The sequence below is a fragment of the Neoarthrinium moseri genome (genome assembly GCF_022829205.1).
Source record: "Neoarthrinium moseri strain CBS 164.80 chromosome Unknown scaffold23_Wmoseri_CBS_16480, whole genome shotgun sequence".
NCBI classification, from domain to species: Eukaryota; Fungi; Ascomycota; class Sordariomycetes; order Amphisphaeriales; family Apiosporaceae; genus Neoarthrinium; species Neoarthrinium moseri.
In genome coordinates this window covers 1-18,153 of record NW_026055137.1, presented here as the reverse complement: position 1 = coordinate 18,153, position 18,153 = coordinate 1, and the positions used below count along the sequence as shown (strand labels likewise).

The window sequence follows — 18,153 nt, the reverse complement described above, 5'->3', positions numbered from 1 at the left end:
CGGCTACTACACGTTTCCCATTGGCTGGCGTATTGCTCCTACCTAGGAGGTGCATTCAGCCTTGGCGCCTCCTGGCAATAACGCAAAATGGCTGGCGATCTCGAGGCTATTTTTGATTGAGGGTCCTCGATGCTGTTGTCCGGCGGTTTCGCCTAGCTGAGGCCCGGACCGCGGGGTGGTCTTCCAGAGTCGGCCGAAGCGGCTAGGGTGCAACGACATGACCCTCGACAGCAGTGTCTGCGCCCAATGTGTCCTGCCGTGAGCCGAAGATAGATACTGCCAGCTTCATAAACTTGTGGATACACGTTCAGGAAGGCCCAGTTTTCATCATTGCGAGGCTGATAGTGCGCCCTCGGAACCCTTCTGGTGCTTCAGTCTGCTGACGCCTAGCATCGATTAGCGCGACATCATGGAGCGCTTCATCATCTCTTCAGCACATCGCCAACACAAGCTCACAAATGGGTCCATGGCTCTGTTGCCAACCATTCTAGGCAGTTTCGTCAAGTCTGTTGCTCATCATAATCTGGGAAACTAAGAGATCAGGGACCGAACACGCGCTCCGTCTGATGTGCCGCGCTCCAAATCAGAGTGTCGTCTTAAGTCTGCGCTTCCGTCGAACCGTATCGTGGGCTGCTGCAGATCACGCCGTGACATTATGGAGACCGTGCTCGGAAGTGCCGAGGGTTCCCATGCCTCGCGGCAACTAGCCTCTTCCCGTCCACCCATGCAATACAGCGGCCCCCATGGGAGGAATCTTCAAGACCACGAAAAGGCTCCAGTATGATGCCGTTACAGTCGCCTAATGCCCGGGATGCTGTAGCAACAGAAATCTCTGATGAGGTGATGCCTAACTTACTGCTCTGCTCGATGAAAAATGCGAATCAGGTGTGTACGTGGAAGGCAGCCCTGTGAGGAAACAAGCCGATGTTCAGAAATTTGATGTATATAATCTCGCCACACGGATCGTTCTCCAGCATGGCTCGACCAAACCTCCTAAAACAACCGTCGATATCGGTAGACCCGTTTCAGCTTATCGCCACCTGAGCCAAACCATACTAGCCGTCTGACGTGGGTGACTGTTTCTCCTGAGTTGTGAAACTGATAATATATAGATACCTCCGCTGGGTGAATCTTCACGATGGTGGGTGTTAATCGAGACAACCAAGGCTACGAGCCACTCCGACACATCGATATCCCACCTCTAGTACCAACACCTCTCAAGAAAGTAAGGAGCAGCAATAACACGCAAGACGCCATGCAGCCGCCAATGGAACGCCCAGCCCTTGGAACACCTTCGGCAGTCACAAAGGTCACTACACCAACGGCTGGAGTTCGGAATCCTCTCTATGCATCCTCTCTCGAGGAAAGAGAAATACATGACCGCAGGTCGTTGGACAACAGGACACCAATGTCCAGGAAACCTGTTCCGGCTCGGCGAACGAACAGCATGAACACAACGCATACGCAACACACCCATCTCGCGCCAGCCGATGACTCGGATGAGACAGATAGGGAACCAAGCGGGTCATACTTTGACAATGCACCCCAACAGCAGCAGTTTCTCGCCAACCGGGGTAGACCACTTTCATTCTATGACATGAAAGAGCAGACCAAGATGGCGAAACAGTCGGCAATGAATCCGCACCGGCACTCCTGGCGCAGCGGAGAGATGCCATACAACTATGCCGACATTATTGGAGATAACCGATTCAACTATGCGCCGCCAAATATGGGCCGGCAGCAACCACGCACCAACCCGAAAGTGGAAGACTTCTCCCAAATGAGATTGCCCTGGACGATGTGGATGCACAGTGAAGTCAAGAACCTCTTTGTGGCAGCCATGGGCGAATGGGTTGGCACGACCATGTTCTTGTTCTTTGCGTTCGCCGGCACGCAAGTTGCGAACGCCGGTTCCAAGACACCCGCTGAGGCAACGACGACCAATGCAACAACTGGTTTCGACCCTGTCGTTATGCTCTATATTTCTGTCTCGTTCGGGTTCAGTCTCATGGTCAATGTCTGGATCTTCTTCCGTATCTCCGGTGGACTGTTCAACCCTGCCGTAAGTCACACCCAGCCCACGAGTAAACTTGCATACTTAACATGTGGGATAGGTCACACTAGCACTGTGGGCTACCCGTGCCATTGATGCGAAGAGAGGTGTAATTCTTTTCATATCTCAGATCGTAGGCAGTATTACCGCTTCAGCCTTGGTCCTGGCCATCTTCCCTACGCCACTCAATGTCCGCACCACACTAAGCGAAGGCACGTCCTTGGCACAGGGTGTCTTCATTGAGGCATTCATGACGGCTGAACTGGTCTTCACAATCCTCATGCTGGCCAAGGAAAAACACAGATCCACTTTTATTGCTCCCGTCGGTATAGGCTTGGCTCTTTTCGTCGCCGAGCTCGTTGGAGTATACTATACGGGTGGCTCGTTGAATCCAGCTCGCAGTTTCGGCCCTTGCGTGGTTACCGGCGCCTTCGATGCTGAGCATTGGATCTACTGGGTTGGTCCTCTTGTGGGTTGCATCTTCGCCATTGCCTTCTACAAGTTCATCAAAACCCTCGAATATGAGATGGCAAATCCCGGCCAGGACGGCGATGAACTGAACGACCCGACCAAGAACCCTAACCACGAGCTGCGAGAGAAGCAGCGCGAGGTGACTACACGCATTCTCGCCTCTTTGGGATTCCAGAACCCTGGCGTTGCTGCAGACCCTAGCCGCCAGGCTGAAGAGGGCGGCTACTACAGCGCGTCTTCGGTTCCTGACGATAGTGACCAAGAGAGGCGTGCTGGTTATCCGGCAGCCAACAACCCAGCACTGGCTCTCTCGACTGTTGCGTCGATGAGTGACCACAGTTCCCCTAGGACTGGTTATCCCGTCAGCTCAGGGAGAACATCCATGCAAGACACCCGGTAGAGCCATTCAAGGATATTTCAGGAAGAAAACGGCAAGGCGTTACCAATTGATTGTGAGGCGTGGATTTGCGGCGGCGTTTGGACTGGAGTTCGACTAGATGGATCCGAAGTAGGGATAGCAGAGCATTTCTTTCATGATCGGTGTATTTATACTGTAGCTTTATGCGTTCGCAAGAACATAAATCTCACCTGAAGTCGTTCAGACAGGGTCTGGAGATGAAATGCATGGACTCCAACATACCATATCGTTTTGGCCAGACATGCTGAGCTACGACTGCCAAACGTGTCCCAACTGTCCAGATCTGCACACTGTATTGACGCAGATTTTCTGAACGATCATAGCATCATTGGTTTGCCCATGTTGTGTACAGCAGGCAATTTGCTTACCCGAGTTTCCGTGCCATCCCGAGCCTCACTGTGGTTAAAATCTATATGGATTTTCCATCAAGTCACGTCTTCGTCAGCTGTATCTTTCGACTTTGAACTAGTCATCAACAGGTAAGGACTCAAACGACTGGCTTGTACTGTGGTAAGTATCTCGCAAAGCCCAATATCCGGCGTTACCCCAAAGTTTATATTCCTCCCGTCCACCCTGGAACAGGCAGGTACCCTCCTAAGTCGTGTTCGGCTTTCAAGAACAGTGTTGCATTCTCTGGTGGTCACATGCCGCTGGGTTTCGTGCGACTTGGCATACTCTGGTAGTGCCGCATGCTGTGGTGTGAAGCGTCGGGTGTCAGATAGCCATGCACGCATGCTGCCATGTGTCGCCCACGCGCCAAATCATCTGATCTTCACCTCTGTACCTACCTAGGCATGTATGCAGCAAGCGTTTGGAGTTGCCGTCTGTCACCAAAGCTTTAATCGCCGACGCGATGTCACACTGTTGCAGCTCGGCTAAGCTGGGCCACGGGTTGGGGGCTGCTGGGGAGAGCTAGGATTGTGGGAAAGCGGTGTTTCGAGGCACTCTTCCTCAAAAGTGGGCGCCACCCGCTTTCAAAGGTGCCCCTGCAGCATGTCCCCATCGGACCCTTCCAGCCCAGAGAAACCCCCAGTCAAACATCAAATCGGTGCCAAAAAGTCGATGGTTTGGTAGCGACCTTCAAGAAGTCACCTCTTCGTGAATGGGTTGTCTAAGTACAGACCTACGGGTAAGACATTCGCAGGATCGACCCCCAACATCGGCCCTGTTGACTCCCCTACGTGCGGGAGATACCTGCATCTGGCTGGCACAATAAGTTCCTCCGTGCCGACCACCACCTCTCGCCTAGGCAATATGGAGGGCTCGAGCCTCAGGGCCTTCGGAGAGTTCTTGGCCCCGAGACTAACTAGACCGCCGACAACCATCTCGGGGTTGCTCCAGAGTGTCATTGGGCGCTCGGGGCTCACAGATTCCGTTAACGATTCTTTTGACAACTGGGGAACCTCGTAACGTTTTCCTGAAGAAGCAAATCCATGGTTAGATACAGTACCTCGCTACGCACGCGAATGCTTTACAACCCCACAAGCCTGCCGAGCAGGTCAGTCATTGCCCCCAATTTTTAAGGGATGGGCGCCTTTTGCACCACCCCTGTCATGCAGATGGATGGATCTCGCTTAAATCCAGAGGTCAGTTGGTCAGCCCTTGGACGACAATCTGCTGTCCGTAGCCTTGCCAGCACAGGAATACGGAACCTGCATTTACACTTAACGACACAGTCAGCACGCTCCGTATCAGATGCAGGGTTTTGCTCCTTTACTTGTGCCTCGGATGCCCAAGGTGCCATGCTTACGTCCGGAGGGCGAAGACGGACGCTGGGGAAGCAGTCCCTAAGAGTAGCAAGGTGAAGTAGGATTTCCAAAGGGCTCGGCACTGCAACTCGTAGCGCGCTGGCACCTTTCTACATCCAAGCATCGTGTCTCCACTTGTGTTGGGTCGCTTCGAGATTTCGAGGCCCTGTTCGTCTGTAGCGCATTATTGGTTCCAGATTCGATGTTGCATTTCCTGACATCGGTACCCCATTTCAACGCTGCTGATATCACGCCGTTGGTCGATCATCCGGCTCCATTCATCTCCTGGAAGATTTCTAGAACACGATTCTGGGCGATTCCTCCATTGCAGCTTCGACCAACTCTGGCCAGACCCGTCATAAATATACCTTCATACCACTCTACACTTTTGATCTTCTGGGTAAAAATGTCTCTCTCGCGCACGATGGCTTGACACATCGGTAGGCGCTCTTACGAGTCTCTTCGCCTACCAAAGATTTAGTAATTGGAGCAAAAGCACAGGGTCTGGTCCGGGTCTCAACAAACTCGGGGGGCAAACGAACAAACCAGAAACTCTATAGGGTACCACCCCCGCGAAACGTTCTTGTTGCAACTTTGAGAGCCGTAGAATACCACGAACGCCCTCAAACAAAAGCGATTCCACTATGGCTGCACGGTCCAACCAGCCTCAAGAGGCTCCTTCACTGCTGGACGTCGAAAAAGTCGAACCTGCGAGCTCAATTGCAACTTCGATGGATAACGGGCCGCATGGGCGTGAGGAACGGGCATCCCTACCTGTCGGAAGCCACCTATCGTTGGATGATGTTGAGCCAGTTGATGTTCAACTCAGAGATCTTACGGTCAAAGTTGACACCTCGCCGTCTATACTTGATCCAGCCACCTTTACTGGGTTGTTCCGTAAGAGCTCGAGTGGTCCAAGTACGAAAACATTACTCAGCTCCATGAATGCTTCCCTCCTACCCGGGACTCTGACAGCAATACTTGGGGGGAGTGGCTCCGGCAAGACGACACTGCTCAACACGATTGCTGAGCGCATGAACAGTGGACGGCTCTCCCAGAGTGGATCTGCAACTTTCAATGGGCGTGAGGGTGTGCGCACGGCTAGGCATGCCTACGTCATGCAACAAGACATATTACTGCCGACGTTGACAGTTCGTGAGACATTAAGATACTCCGCAGAATTGAGACTGCCGTCGTCCGTGTCGCATGAGGAGCGGCTACGCGTAGTTGAGGAGGTCATTCTCGAACTAGGGCTCAAAGAGTGTGCCGACACGCGCATAGGCAACAGTCAGCATAGAGGATGCTCTGGTGGGGAGAAGCGCAGAACAAGTATTGGCGTCCAATTACTTGCTAACCCGTCGATCTTGTTTCTGGATGAACCGACCACTGGCCTAGATGCCACCAGTGCCCATCAACTTGTCAAGACTCTGAAATCACTCGCTCAGAAAGGCCGGACGATCATCACGACAATACACCAACCCAGGTCGGAGATATGGGATCTTTTCGACAATCTAGTTATTTTATCTCGAGGCAAGCCTGTTTTCTCGGGCCCCTTGCGGGAATGTAGCCCATGGTTTTCCAACTTGGGCTTTGAGTTACCGCCTTTTGTCAACCCTGCTGAATTCTACATCGATCACGCCGCTATCGACAATCGCACGCCAGAGCTCGAGGCGGAGTCGACACAGCGCGTGGAGGGATTGGCGACTGCTTGGCAAGAAGAAACGCCCAAGAGATTTGCTGCTATTCCGTCTTCCAAAGCCGCTGAACCAGAAAATGGGGCGAAGAAACAGCTTCACGATCAACATGCTGGGTTTTTCCGCCAGCTCCGTGTTTTAACAGACCGAACTCTAAAAGTCACAATACGAGACCCGATGGGCATGGCAGGCTCAGTGGGTGAAGCCATCCTTATGGCAATCATCACCGGCTATATATTCTACGCTCTCGCCAGAGATCAGCCTGGTATCAGATCACGACAGGGAGCCCTGTACACGTCTGTTGGTCTGCAGGGATATCTATACCTCATGTTTGAGACGTACCGTCTTACCATCGATATACCGACATTTGACCGTGAACACAGCGAAGGCTGTGTCACAGCGTTGCCATTCATGCTATCTCGCCGAATTGCACGATTGCTCACAGAGGACATCCCCGTCCCCTTTTTGTACAGCGTTATTTACTATTTCATGGTTGGCTTTGATCGAGATGTAGAGAAGTTTTTCACCTTCTTCTCAATCATCCTCTTGAATCACTATATCGCAGTCACGCTGGCAATGACTTCGGTGGCTGCGGTCAGGCATTTCCCGGGCGCAAGCCTGATCGGGAACCTGACCTATACCTTGCAAAGTATGGCTTGCGGTTACTTTGTGCAGAGTAACACCATCCCGATCTATGTGCGCTGGTTGAAATATGTGACATACACGGTGAGTAACGTCGCACCCCAGTTCAATTGAATTGTACAGTCCATTGACAAGAACCAGTACTATGCTTTCGGGGCGCTGTGCGGCAATGAATTTCAAGATAGCTTCTATGACTGCCCCTTGGAAGGAGGCGCTGATAATCCAGCATGTGTATCCTACACGGGTGTTTACATAATGGATAACCTGGGCTTCCCCAGAAATTGGATTGCGAGACCCATATGGGCAATGGCAGGATTCGTTGGTCTCTTCTGCGTCACAGCTTGGATCGGGCTGGCATTCTTGAATGTTGAGATGACCATTGCTCGATCGAGGACATCCGATACCGATCTTTCCGCCGGCAAGGAGAAGATAAATGCCAGATCAATCCAGGAAGTGCGAGCCATAGATGTTGGCCTTGACGACTTTGCCTTGGCTCTCGAAAAGCGAACGTCGCTGGGAAAGAAGCTACCAATGAAGACTATTCTCAACCCGGTCAATGCAACCTTTCGCGCAGGGCAGCTCAATATTATCATGGGGCCATCAGGTAGTGGGAAGACGTCTCTGCTGAATGCGATGGCCCAGCGCCTCAACAGTTCTGTGGGCACGCGGTACTTGCCTTCCGGAAAGTTGACCTTCAATGGTGCCGTCCCATCCGACTCCGTTACCAGATCGGTGGTTTCGTATGTCTGTCAAGATGATGATGCGTTACTGCCGTCACTCACGGTTCGTGAGACTCTACGCTTCGCTGCCGGGCTGCGCTTGCCGTCATTCCTGACCAAGGAGCAGAAAAACGAGCGAGCTGAAGAAGTCCTACTGAAAATGGGGTTGAAGGATTGTGCGGACAACCTGGTGGGTAGTGAATTGGTAAAAGGCATTTCAGGGGGCGAAAAAAGGCGTGTCAGTATTGCGGTTCAGATCCTTACAGATCCCCGTGTCCTGCTGCTTGACGAGCCTACTTCCGGTCTGGATGCCTTTACCGCAAACAGTATTCTGGAGGTGTTGCACGGGCTAGCCAACGAGGGACGCACCTTAATCCTGACCATACATCAAGCTAGGTCAAATCTGTTCAGTCGCTTTGGCAATGTCCTCTTGCTGGCACGTGGAGGTTCACCTGTGTATGCTGGGTCGGCAACAGATATGATAACGTACTTCGGCAATGTTGGTTACGAGTGCCCTAAGCATACGAATCCCGCCGACTTTGCCTTGGATCTGATCACTATCGATCTTCAGGAAGAAAATAAGGAGGTAGAGAGCCGAGAGAAGGTTAAACAGCTTGTGGAATCGTGGAAGACACACTCCCAAACAGATTCCGCCGCGAAGGTCCATACCACCCAACATCTTTCAAACGTCGGAGAGGCAGATGGAAACGAACCCAAGACAAGCAATACCCGAGTAGCGAGTCTGGGACCATCTCAGGCTAATGCTGATACAGTATCTGAGAAGGGCGAGGCTAGCGGCCTGCATCATCAGCTCGCGGAGCCACCTGTGTCGTCTGCTCGCAGGTCGTTCAATAAGACAGCTTTGGCAACTCCGGCTGAGCTTGGAGCAATGGTACACAGGCGAGCTACATTCACGACTGCGTTGCCCCTGCTCCTGCATCGAGCTACGATAAATATCCGACGGCAGCCTCCATTGATTCTTGCACGGACGATGCAAGTACTTGGCCTTGCACTGGTTCTTTCGCTATTCTTTGCACCGCTTCATAACGACTACCCTAGCATACAGAACCGCGTGGGTTTTGTTCAAGAGGTGGGCGCATTCTACTTCGTGGGGATGCTGCAAAATGTGGCAGTATACCCTGCCGAGCGCGAGGTTTTCTACCGCGAGGATGACGACTCTGTATACAGCATCGAAGCATTCCTTGCGACGTATACGATACTTGAAATACCATTCGAGATCATTTCGTGTCTGATCTTTGGAGTGCTCGCCGATCTGGCGGTCGGGTTCCCCAGGACAGTGGAGATGTATTTTGTCTGCGTTTTCTGCTGCTTTGGGATTGTCAATTGCGGCGAGAGCCTGGGAATCATGTTCAACACCCTGTTCAACCACACTGGGTTCGCAGTCAACGTCATCTCTGTTCTGCTCAGTGTCGCGCAGATCATGGCAGGTATCATGTCGATCGACATGCCGGAACTGTTCAAAGCATTCAACTACCTAAGCCCGCTGAAGTATGCGACGGCAGCCTTGGCACCTTTCAGCCTGAGAGGGGTCGAGTTCACCTGCGACGACACGCAGAAGCTGCCAAACGGTGATTGTATTATTTCGACGGGTGAGCAGGTACTGGATCTGTACAAGTTGAACGGCAACGCGGTGGTCAACATCGGTGCCCTGGCGGCCACAATCGTCGTCTACCGTTTGGTAGCTTGGGCATTGCTTCGACTGGTGAGAACGAGATGGAAGAGTGTGATGGAGAAGACTAGAAGCAAATAGAAACGCAAGTTCCCGAGAGATATCCAATAGTTAGAATGGAGCACCTACTGTTGAGGCTGGAATAGTTCAACGCTCTGCAGTTTGCAATGACAAACATGTACCCGAAACAAACGATGCTCGTCTGTTGGCGAGCGAGTCAATCGCCGAAATATCAAGTGTCATATCGGCGTTAAGGCCGCAGAGAACATCGTCGATGCGCATGGATACGGCGACAACCTCGGCCTCGCCCAATTCGACCCTAGCAACAGGGCATAGGCCACCGTGGGGTTGGGGCCAGCCTGATCAGATCGTGGAACGACCTTGACGGCACGAAGTCGAGACATGCCAGGTAGGCGCTGCACATCATCCAGCCTGATAGCCCGCCTGAGCCCCTGCAAGCCCCTGTCAATCGATCAAACTTTTCTCGCCGTTTACCACGTGTTGTAGATCATGTAGCTCACTGATGTCAAAGGGACGAGGCGGTCGGCTATCGCATTACGTCGGCGGGGTTGGCGGGCGGTTTGGGCGACCTAGGAGCTGTTAGCACACGTCAGGCAGAACACCACCCTGGAGACCCCTGTAGCGAGGGGTAGCTTCATTACCGAAAGGAGTCCCGGAGCCCCAACTTTTTCTTTTAGCAGTGTCTTCGCCGCTTCTGGTGCAATGGTGTGCTGGACCAACGTCATGCGTCCACCTCCGAGTTGGCAGAGAAACTCTGCTGCTTCCATCGGGATTCCACCCGCACGCATTTCCCACCCTCGGCCGGGTCGACCAGACGCAGTTGGCAATACGGACCGTGCCTAGGCTTAGTTGGAATTAGTCAAGCATGGTAATCCCTGGAGGCTCTGATGATGATGGCAATGCAACAGGACAGGCCCTCCAGATGCGGGCTCAGAAACTCTATTGATGAGTTTATATAAACCTCCCTCCTCCCGTCACCTTGCCGCGTAGAAGCCCTTATTATACACTTGAAACTTTATACACTCGAAATTTTTACCAAATCGACCACAACTTTTCACAATGGCACCCAAGGTTCTCGTAGTTCTCACCTCGTATGGCCAGATTGAGGGCACCGACAACAAGACCGGCTGGTATCTGGTGAGAGGTCATCCTATAAACTGCTCTTCGAGCACAGAAGCGCTAACCACTCTGTGTCCAGCCCGAACTCGCACACCCTTACGATGTTCTCGCCCCCAAGACCGAGCTTGTGTTCGCCTCGCCCAAGGGCGGTGAAGCCCCGCTAGACCAGGCCTCCGTTGAGATGTTCAAGAGCGACCCTTCGTCGGTTGAGTTCCTGAAGACCAAGGAGGCCTTATGGAAGAACACAGAGAAGCTGTCCTCGTTCGTGGGCCGCTCGGGCGAGTTCGCCGCCCTCTTCTACCCTGGTGGCCACGGCCCCATGTTCGACCTGGCAACCGACAAGGACAGCATTGCGCTGATCAACGAGTTCGTCGCCGCCGGCAAGCCCGTCTCGGCCGTGTGTCACGGTCCCGCCGTCTTCACCAACGTCGTGCTCCCCAGCGGCAAGCACCTTGTCGACGGCAAGGAGGTCACTGGTTTCTCCAACGTGGAGGAGGACCAGGCCCAGATGACCAAGCTGATGCCCTTCCTCCTCGAGACCAAGCTCGGCGAGGTCGGTGGTGTCTACAAGAAGGCCGCCGAGCCGTGGGGCCCGCTGGTCCTGTCCGTCGACGGCGGCAAGCTGATCACCGGTCAGAACCCGGCGTCGGCAAAGGGTGTGGGCGAGGCCATTGCCAAGGCTATTGGTGTCTAAATATGACGAAGCCTTGAATTCACGTGTTATAGTTATACCATTAGCGACATGATTGAACAATTGAAATCAGTAAAATGAAATTTGGTAATTTCAGCTTCACAGCCAAAGACAACATGTGATCAGAGTTCTTGCTATATACGTATCAGAGGACCTCAGAAGTGTACGTAATGAAGTGTATCCACTACATGCCACTAACATAAAAGTCTGCTACACGTATCGTGCAAAGACAGTATTAGAACACGTGGCTCTATCATTAGGGCGCAGTGCGATTTTAGTGTTGGCCCTCGTGTTTATTGCACAAGCACGGAGGAGCATGCAGTAGATGCCCTCGCCTGCGGCGGACAAAACAGGCATACATGCCACCCGCAAAGTAGACAGCCACAACACTAATCACCACGGGCCACTGGAATTGATCTGGGCGCGAGAACACAATGGTTGTGGCAAAAGAAATGAGCTCGAACAGGTTCTGGAAGGCGGCTTCGACGGTCGAGAAAGTACCGCGATGATCGGATGGAACCTCCTTTTGTTTTGTGGTCAGTCAGTCGGTCTTTCATGTCCGCGTACGTGTTATAAGAGAGAAGGACTGGCACCCACATCTTGCACAATCGTTTGAGCACAGAGGTCATATCCCCAGAGCCCAACACGACTCAGAGCAACACCGATTGCTAGTGCACTGGCGGCAAAGACACTGTTGGTGCCGGAAATCTGAAAATCGGAGAAAAACCAGCCGACGCCTCCCGCCAAACATATCATCTGCCATGATAGACTCCAGATACCCCCACGGACCGGGCCGATGCGCTTCATGAGTCGGGGGGCGATCCAGGTCGCGCTCAGCTCGAAGATAGTGCTGACAGTTCGGGCAATACCTACGTATAGTGATGTATATCCCACAGACAGAAGGTACGTGACCATTTGGCCTGAAAAGGACAGCACCGTCAGGTACAACAGTGAAAGTGATAACGAGGGCAAGAAAGCAGGATGCGCAAAGTAGAATGGCAAAGAGTCAATCGGAAGGACTTTTGACTTGACAGTCTTCAGCCATGATTGAACTGCGTGCGTATTTTGAGGTTCTTCCTCCTCATCAAAGACCGTTGGCTGTAAACGCCTGAGTGCCGGAATGCGATTGTACACCTGATCAAGTTAGCCAAGGCGAAGTTGTTGAGGATTAGAGGGCGCACTTGTGCTATGCAGACATATTCAATGACAACGGACATGATATTCATTGCCAAGGTTGCCCAGATAGCTATCAGTGTCGATGCAACAGCGATAGTAGATATAGCCAGAGGGCCCAATAGCTTGCAGATCAGGTCGATGCGACGCATCCTTGCGTTTAGTACCCGACGTAAAGGTTCATTACCTTCGGTCATGACGACAACCTGGCACGTATCAGGATCTTTGAGTTACAACAGATAGTACTCGAGGTCATGCTTACCCAGTCTCTCTCCACGGACACGAGGTTCATGACAGAGCACAGCTTCTCCACACAGGCAAGCAGTACGACCAAAGCGAACTGAGTGGCTATCACTCTGGCGTTCTTCACGCCTATTCCCTGCTCCATGATCCAGAGGATAGCGCAACTTGCAGCGACCGCGAGACGCTGCCCAATGATGGAAACTCGCACGACAGTCAAGCGGTTTCCCTGATCGATCCATGTCCCTATAGATTGGGCAAACAAGATTGCCGATGCGCTGCGGACGAGCGCGTACACCGACATGTAGAGGAGGGTATCGGGGTAGATTGAAGCGAGAAACAGGGTTGCGCCGAATTCGAACACGCGAGAATTCCATGTTGACAAAAAGTGCGATGTGTAAAGCCGAATGGCCAGGCTCCATGGAAGATCCCGCATGGCCTCAGGCTCATCGTCATCATGGTGCTCACTTCTGACAGATTCTATAGTCATGAGGTCGGAAGTGTAGCCATTCTGTTCGGCCGCTGCTTGAGCAGAGTCGGGACGCTCAGGGTCGGAAGTCATTGCCGCCGACGCCTTTCGATGCCCAACGTCTTAATTGAGATTCGCAAGCGTTGAAGGTGTGGTGACCTGATTTTCCGCGACTGATTGGTAAGATCCCATTGTACTTTTATTCCTCTGCTGAAGTTGCAGTGGTCCGATCCGGATGCCGTTCAAACCGGCCGTTAGACCGCCCCGGCAGTTCTTAGTGGGTACTTGGCGCTGAACCCAACCAACCAGTCACCCCAAGTGAGAGTGTGCGCGGATCGCTGGTGGGACCGGGACTGCTACGCTTCAGTGATCTGCTAATTGCGTCTTCCAATTTCTAGCAAGCTTGCTTTCAAGTCTTTACCCAAGCGGATGGCCGTGAATGTACTTGTCGGTAAGCCGTTGCTTGAGCTTGAGGCTGTAGCCAAGTCCATGACATCAAAATGGAGACCTTGGACTCTCAATTCGCTTTTGGCGGCGAGCGGCGACGCTTGCGCTACTGGGAACACGCAGAGCAAAAGCAGCTCCCAACATTAGGTTCTATGAGCTCGTCCGACTTTAGATTTGTATCAATTTCATTTCTGTTATCCCTGAGATAGATCAAGACGACTCATATGGTCGCGGTGAATATCCCGAAGTTCTGCCCATCTGATGCCTCACTTAGCGTCTCAGGAGTCACAACGTTCCCCCAACCCATCACGAACTTCAGTCCGTCAAAACGAGATTCAACCTCTCGGTCAAACATGGTCTGTACGTCATGTGGAAGACACTGGATAATGTTTCCATCAGCTAGCAACGATATCACTGCTGCGATACAGGATGGACTGTGTGGCAAGATCCTAGTCCTCGGCATCATGATCCATGCTGCAATCGATAATAGCAGCGTGAGGGCCAGCAAAACCTCCAAGATGCGAGTTGAAGTGACGTCTTCCACGACCCTCAGCCGACCAGCGGAATCTGTCAGGCTAGCATTATAAAATATGGAATCGTTCTCCGAGCTGGCTACGCTAAATGTGTTGGTGCTATCGGCTTGTTTTCGCTTAAAATCGTTGAGTTCTTGAGCCCGTATGATCCTATGTTGGAACAGAATGGCGTTGCGAATTTTCGGTGTTCTGGATGTATCTTTAGATAGGAGACTGGAATGGCGTATCGCGACGTCGTCAGGGCAGAGAAAAACTCGTCAAGCAGCCCTGATGTGACATTGGGTAGGGTCCTATACACCTCTGAGATCTTGTAGAGGCTATTATTTACCGAGCTGGTACGTACGGACTCTACGAGGGCATACGGCGGGTTCTCCGGGTCGACACGTAGTTCCGTTCCGAGAAAGACGACCGAAACATCAACCACCTCAAGAGATTCATGACGTGTCATCGCCGTATTGGCCTCCAACCTCGGGTCCGTACCCGATGTCACGCCTGCCCAGACGTATGAGAAGTCGCTACAGCTGTTGATGAACGGCCGATAGGATGCCTTTGCCACTACGCCGTCTACAGGCACTGAGGTGTCAAGCTCTAGTGTATATCTTATTACTTCGGGTTCGGGCGATGAGCAAGTCATATCCGTTATATTGGCGTGCAGGACATTGGGCCTCCACGCGGACTTCTTGGAGGGTTTCTCGAGCTTCGTTGCAATATTTGGAACATCATACATGATGCAATCCATTTTTGCTCTTGCCGCCGGTATTGTGGCATTATGATGAGGGAATGGTTGGCTGTACTGTTGAGATCTAGGAGAAGCTCAGGAAATACCAGATTTTCGTAAGTGAAAGCTGGATAGCTTTGATTGCTTTCGAGGATCAGGCAGCTAGCAAGGCCGAGAGTCGCCGAACCGGAGTGATACGCGGGTGTGTCGTTTCTCAAAGATGAAACGGTCTTCAATTGCACAGATATCCTGACGGGAATGTTTGACACCACGAAAAGTGATGAAGAGAACGTGGCGAGCAACGATGCAACCAGCGCAACCAAGGTTCCGCTCAAGGCCGGCAAACTCCCAGTACGAAATTCTCTCAGCAACATTCGTGGTATCCCTACATCCATGGGATCAAGCGCAGCGGACTTTCTGAAACTGCCTCCATGTCTCAAGTTCGCGAATGGTGTTAGAATCCTGATGTTCGTATCCATTGATGCGTATATCAGGCCTGTGACGGTAAGGATCAGGGCCGGGGCCGTGGTCCAAGCGTAATGGAGATATTTGTCTCCTGGGGGAAGGTCCGTAATGCCCTCGTTGCTTTGTGATAACGTTAACAAAACCTCAAGCGTGGCAGTCATGCCAGCGACAAGTAATGACATAGTTACTCTCGGCCATGGGTGAGTGACGAAGGATGCGTTACATGGGCGTTCTGAAGCTTACGGTCCGACGCAGTGAATTCTTCGGGTGCAATATCCGTCGCAGATATTTCTGATAACCCTTCCCGAGACAACTTGTCGCTTTGAGTTCGGATCATATACTCTGAGTTTCCGAGCCTAGCACGAATCGCATCCAGATCAGCCCTTCCTAAGTCCCTGAGACGCTCGAGGATAGTGTTACTGAGACACAAGAGCTGCAAGCCTAACTATGCCTGAGGGAGTTCCCGGAAGCAGCCACCTCTTCGGTTTAGCCAGCATAATCGCCAGCAAAAGGACAATGGACGGCGCGAAGAGAAATGTTATCACGTGCCTCGCGGTGTCGTTCACGACCACTCGATCTTCGAAGAGGAAGGCGAATCCTGTTGACTCCGCGGAGACGGGTTCTGAAAGAAATTTATGGGCTAGTAAAGCCGCGAGCTGCTGATAATATGAGTTTGTAGTGTCTTCGAGGAACGAAGATTCCAGTAGGGTCGCCGAGGAAGGGGACGGTCTCGAGAGCTGGCCTAGAGCCAAGTACATGTAAGGATCCACGTTAATTGGAGCATCCGAGGCGTTGACGTTCTGGGTTTTCCATACTAATCCAGTGGCGGTATCAACAAATTTGTCGGTCAAAACATTCGCCACCGAATGTATGTGCGCCGCCATGATATCCCATGGGTGGACATTGGGGAGGGTCCTGGTATTCGGCACCGAAGACTCCACAAGATTCAAGATGTCTGTCCCATTCTTTATCGTATCGATCCTGGTGACGTTATATGTTGGTTTGCAAAGAAGCTGTGTCGATCTGGTTAAACTGGTGTTCATAGACTGAAGAGGAAAGTGAATTTGCGCCTTGTCATCGTCGTATAGCAAGCTCCCAAATATAACAACAATTCTCTGGTCATCCTTTTCGGACGGACTTTTGCAAGCTCCAGGTGCAAGACGGGAAAAATAGATATCATGGCCGAGTTCATGATATGGCGGCCCCAGCCATGGGGGTAAACTTGACAGTCTCCGGTGGCTGCCGTAAAGTTCGCCAACGGAATGCCGGTGTCAAGCCAGCGAACCTGGTCCAAGTTTAACGTTGCCCGTTCGCAGTCACTTGAGAACTCATCAATTGTTGCGTGTAGTTCCGCAGTCGTGGATATAGTTGGCCCAGTGAATCTCTGGTATGCGTATTTCTCCGACACCCCATCCGGATAGCTGAGGTTGCTCTCCTGAAGTCCACGAATGTTGAAGTAGGGAAGCGAGCCTGCGTTTACGAGACTTGACGCACTATCCCGGAATGAAGTGAGCAATGTCACAGGAACGGCCATCTGTTGGGCCTCCGTAGGTATAAGGCTGATGAACGATGCTGAGAATGCAATCACCAAGCTGCAGAAAGGCACAAGAGCTGAAGCAGAAGCAACACTGACATCATTGTTGCGTATGGCACTGATTGTAGAGAAAGGCGGTAATAAGCCGATATAGTCCAATAGCAAGGTTCGCTCAACATCAGCTGGTCCTCTGGCCAGGCGAAACCAAGAGCTGTAATCTTGGCTTGGTGGTCAATACGTGCCCAAAACGCTCCAATAAGAGTCAACACAGGGGTTGGCCCGTATGTCCAAAGATAATGAAGCCCATTGTAGCTGGATGTCAATCCGTGATGGTTGTCGGAGTATCCTACCAATATTTGTGTGGCAGTGATCAGTAAGAGGCAGACGCAAACGGCAAACCCTAGTACTCGTCGTCGGAGATACTTTGGCCTCCAGTTTGGCTTCGAAAGAACCTCATCGAGTCCCTTTTCCATTGATACCGTCGATGAAACGCGATGACGAGGGTTCCAAATTCGATGACCCTCGTCGGGCATGTCGGCGACGTTCTGGAAAAACTTTCTCTCTTCGGCAATTGAGGTGGCACTCAGAGAACTGACATCGTCTTCAAACTGCCTCGAATAACGTCGGCCGGTGTCATGGCAAGACGAATTACTCCTTTCAGCCCAAAAATCTTGCGCCGCCTTGCTGTTGCACGGCTCTAGCGGTGATATCGTCTCGTAGTCTGATTGCCGCATGTTCCTTCGTGAGATCAGTGCTTGCTCCGTGTTCAGCGCGTCAGAGTAATTTTATGCGTTCCCATCTGCGTCCTAAATTGACTCCATTCAGAAGCGAATCAGTAGAACCAATGAAGTTGTGACTATAGAAGGAATAATATTGAGATTATGCAAAGTTCGAATTTGGAAAATGTGAGACGCGAAATCTGATATGGCCCCCAATCTTAGCAGCCTCGCCGCGGCTGCGCCGCATACATTCCGCGCGCAATTGGCTCGAATAGCATCATGAGTGGAGAGGCACGTATGAGACTAAGATCATGTCTGCGACCATATTGATGCGCAGAGTTGGGCCTTACCAAAGAAGGGCATGGACAAAATCATTCTTTTGAATAGTTGATGTAGCAGAATGCTTTGTGATCGATGAATGCGCGCTGTGGCAGTTTTAGACTTCTACTGTATATGCATAACTATACTTGATCAACAAAGAAAATGCCACTTTTCTCGAGAAATGAGTTGGATTCCAACAGCCTTGCGTGGCCGAACATAGTATCTGACACTTGTTAACTTAGTGATTCGATATGGGCTTCCCCGTGCT

At 51.9% G+C, this 18,153-nt stretch overlaps 5 protein-coding genes across 5 annotated transcripts; 3 read left to right on the top strand and 2 right to left on the bottom strand.

Annotated features, from left to right (window-relative positions):
* Window positions 1-1,138: 1,138 nt before the first annotated feature.
* Window positions 1,139-2,924, top strand: JN550_006499 (uncharacterized protein; the record flags this gene model as incomplete). Its single annotated transcript, XM_049318245.1, has 2 exons — window positions 1,139-2,062; window positions 2,115-2,924. The coding sequence occupies 2 exons, from the start codon at window positions 1,139-1,141 to the stop codon at window positions 2,922-2,924; spliced, it is 1,734 nt and encodes a 577-aa protein (XP_049171387.1).
* Window positions 2,925-5,334: 2,410 nt separating this feature from the next.
* Window positions 5,335-9,771, top strand: JN550_006498 (uncharacterized protein; the record flags this gene model as incomplete). Its single annotated transcript, XM_049318244.1, has 4 exons — window positions 5,335-7,110; window positions 7,168-7,935; window positions 8,002-9,468; window positions 9,673-9,771. 4 exons carry the CDS (start codon window positions 5,335-5,337, stop codon window positions 9,769-9,771), a joined length of 4,110 nt encoding a protein of 1,369 aa, XP_049171386.1.
* Window positions 9,772-10,515: 744 nt separating this feature from the next.
* Window positions 10,516-11,269, top strand: JN550_006497 (uncharacterized protein; the record flags this gene model as incomplete). Its single annotated transcript, XM_049318243.1, has 2 exons — window positions 10,516-10,593; window positions 10,655-11,269. 2 exons carry the CDS (start codon window positions 10,516-10,518, stop codon window positions 11,267-11,269), a joined length of 693 nt encoding a protein of 230 aa, XP_049171385.1.
* A 271-nt stretch (window positions 11,270-11,540) lies between these two features.
* On the bottom strand, window positions 11,541-13,241 carry JN550_006496 (uncharacterized protein; the record flags this gene model as incomplete). The annotated part of the gene is made up of 4 exons (XM_049318242.1): window positions 11,541-11,789; window positions 11,864-12,400; window positions 12,448-12,645; window positions 12,702-13,241. 4 exons carry the CDS (start codon window positions 13,239-13,241, stop codon window positions 11,541-11,543), a joined length of 1,524 nt encoding a protein of 507 aa, XP_049171384.1.
* Window positions 13,242-14,207: 966 nt separating this feature from the next.
* Window positions 14,208-17,579, bottom strand: JN550_006495 (uncharacterized protein; the record flags this gene model as incomplete). Its single annotated transcript, XM_049318240.1, has 6 exons — window positions 14,208-14,692; window positions 14,854-15,431; window positions 15,500-15,730; window positions 15,789-16,324; window positions 16,450-16,804; window positions 16,945-17,579. 6 exons carry the CDS (start codon window positions 17,577-17,579, stop codon window positions 14,208-14,210), a joined length of 2,820 nt encoding a protein of 939 aa, XP_049171383.1.
* Between the last annotated feature and the right edge of the window lie 574 nt (window positions 17,580-18,153).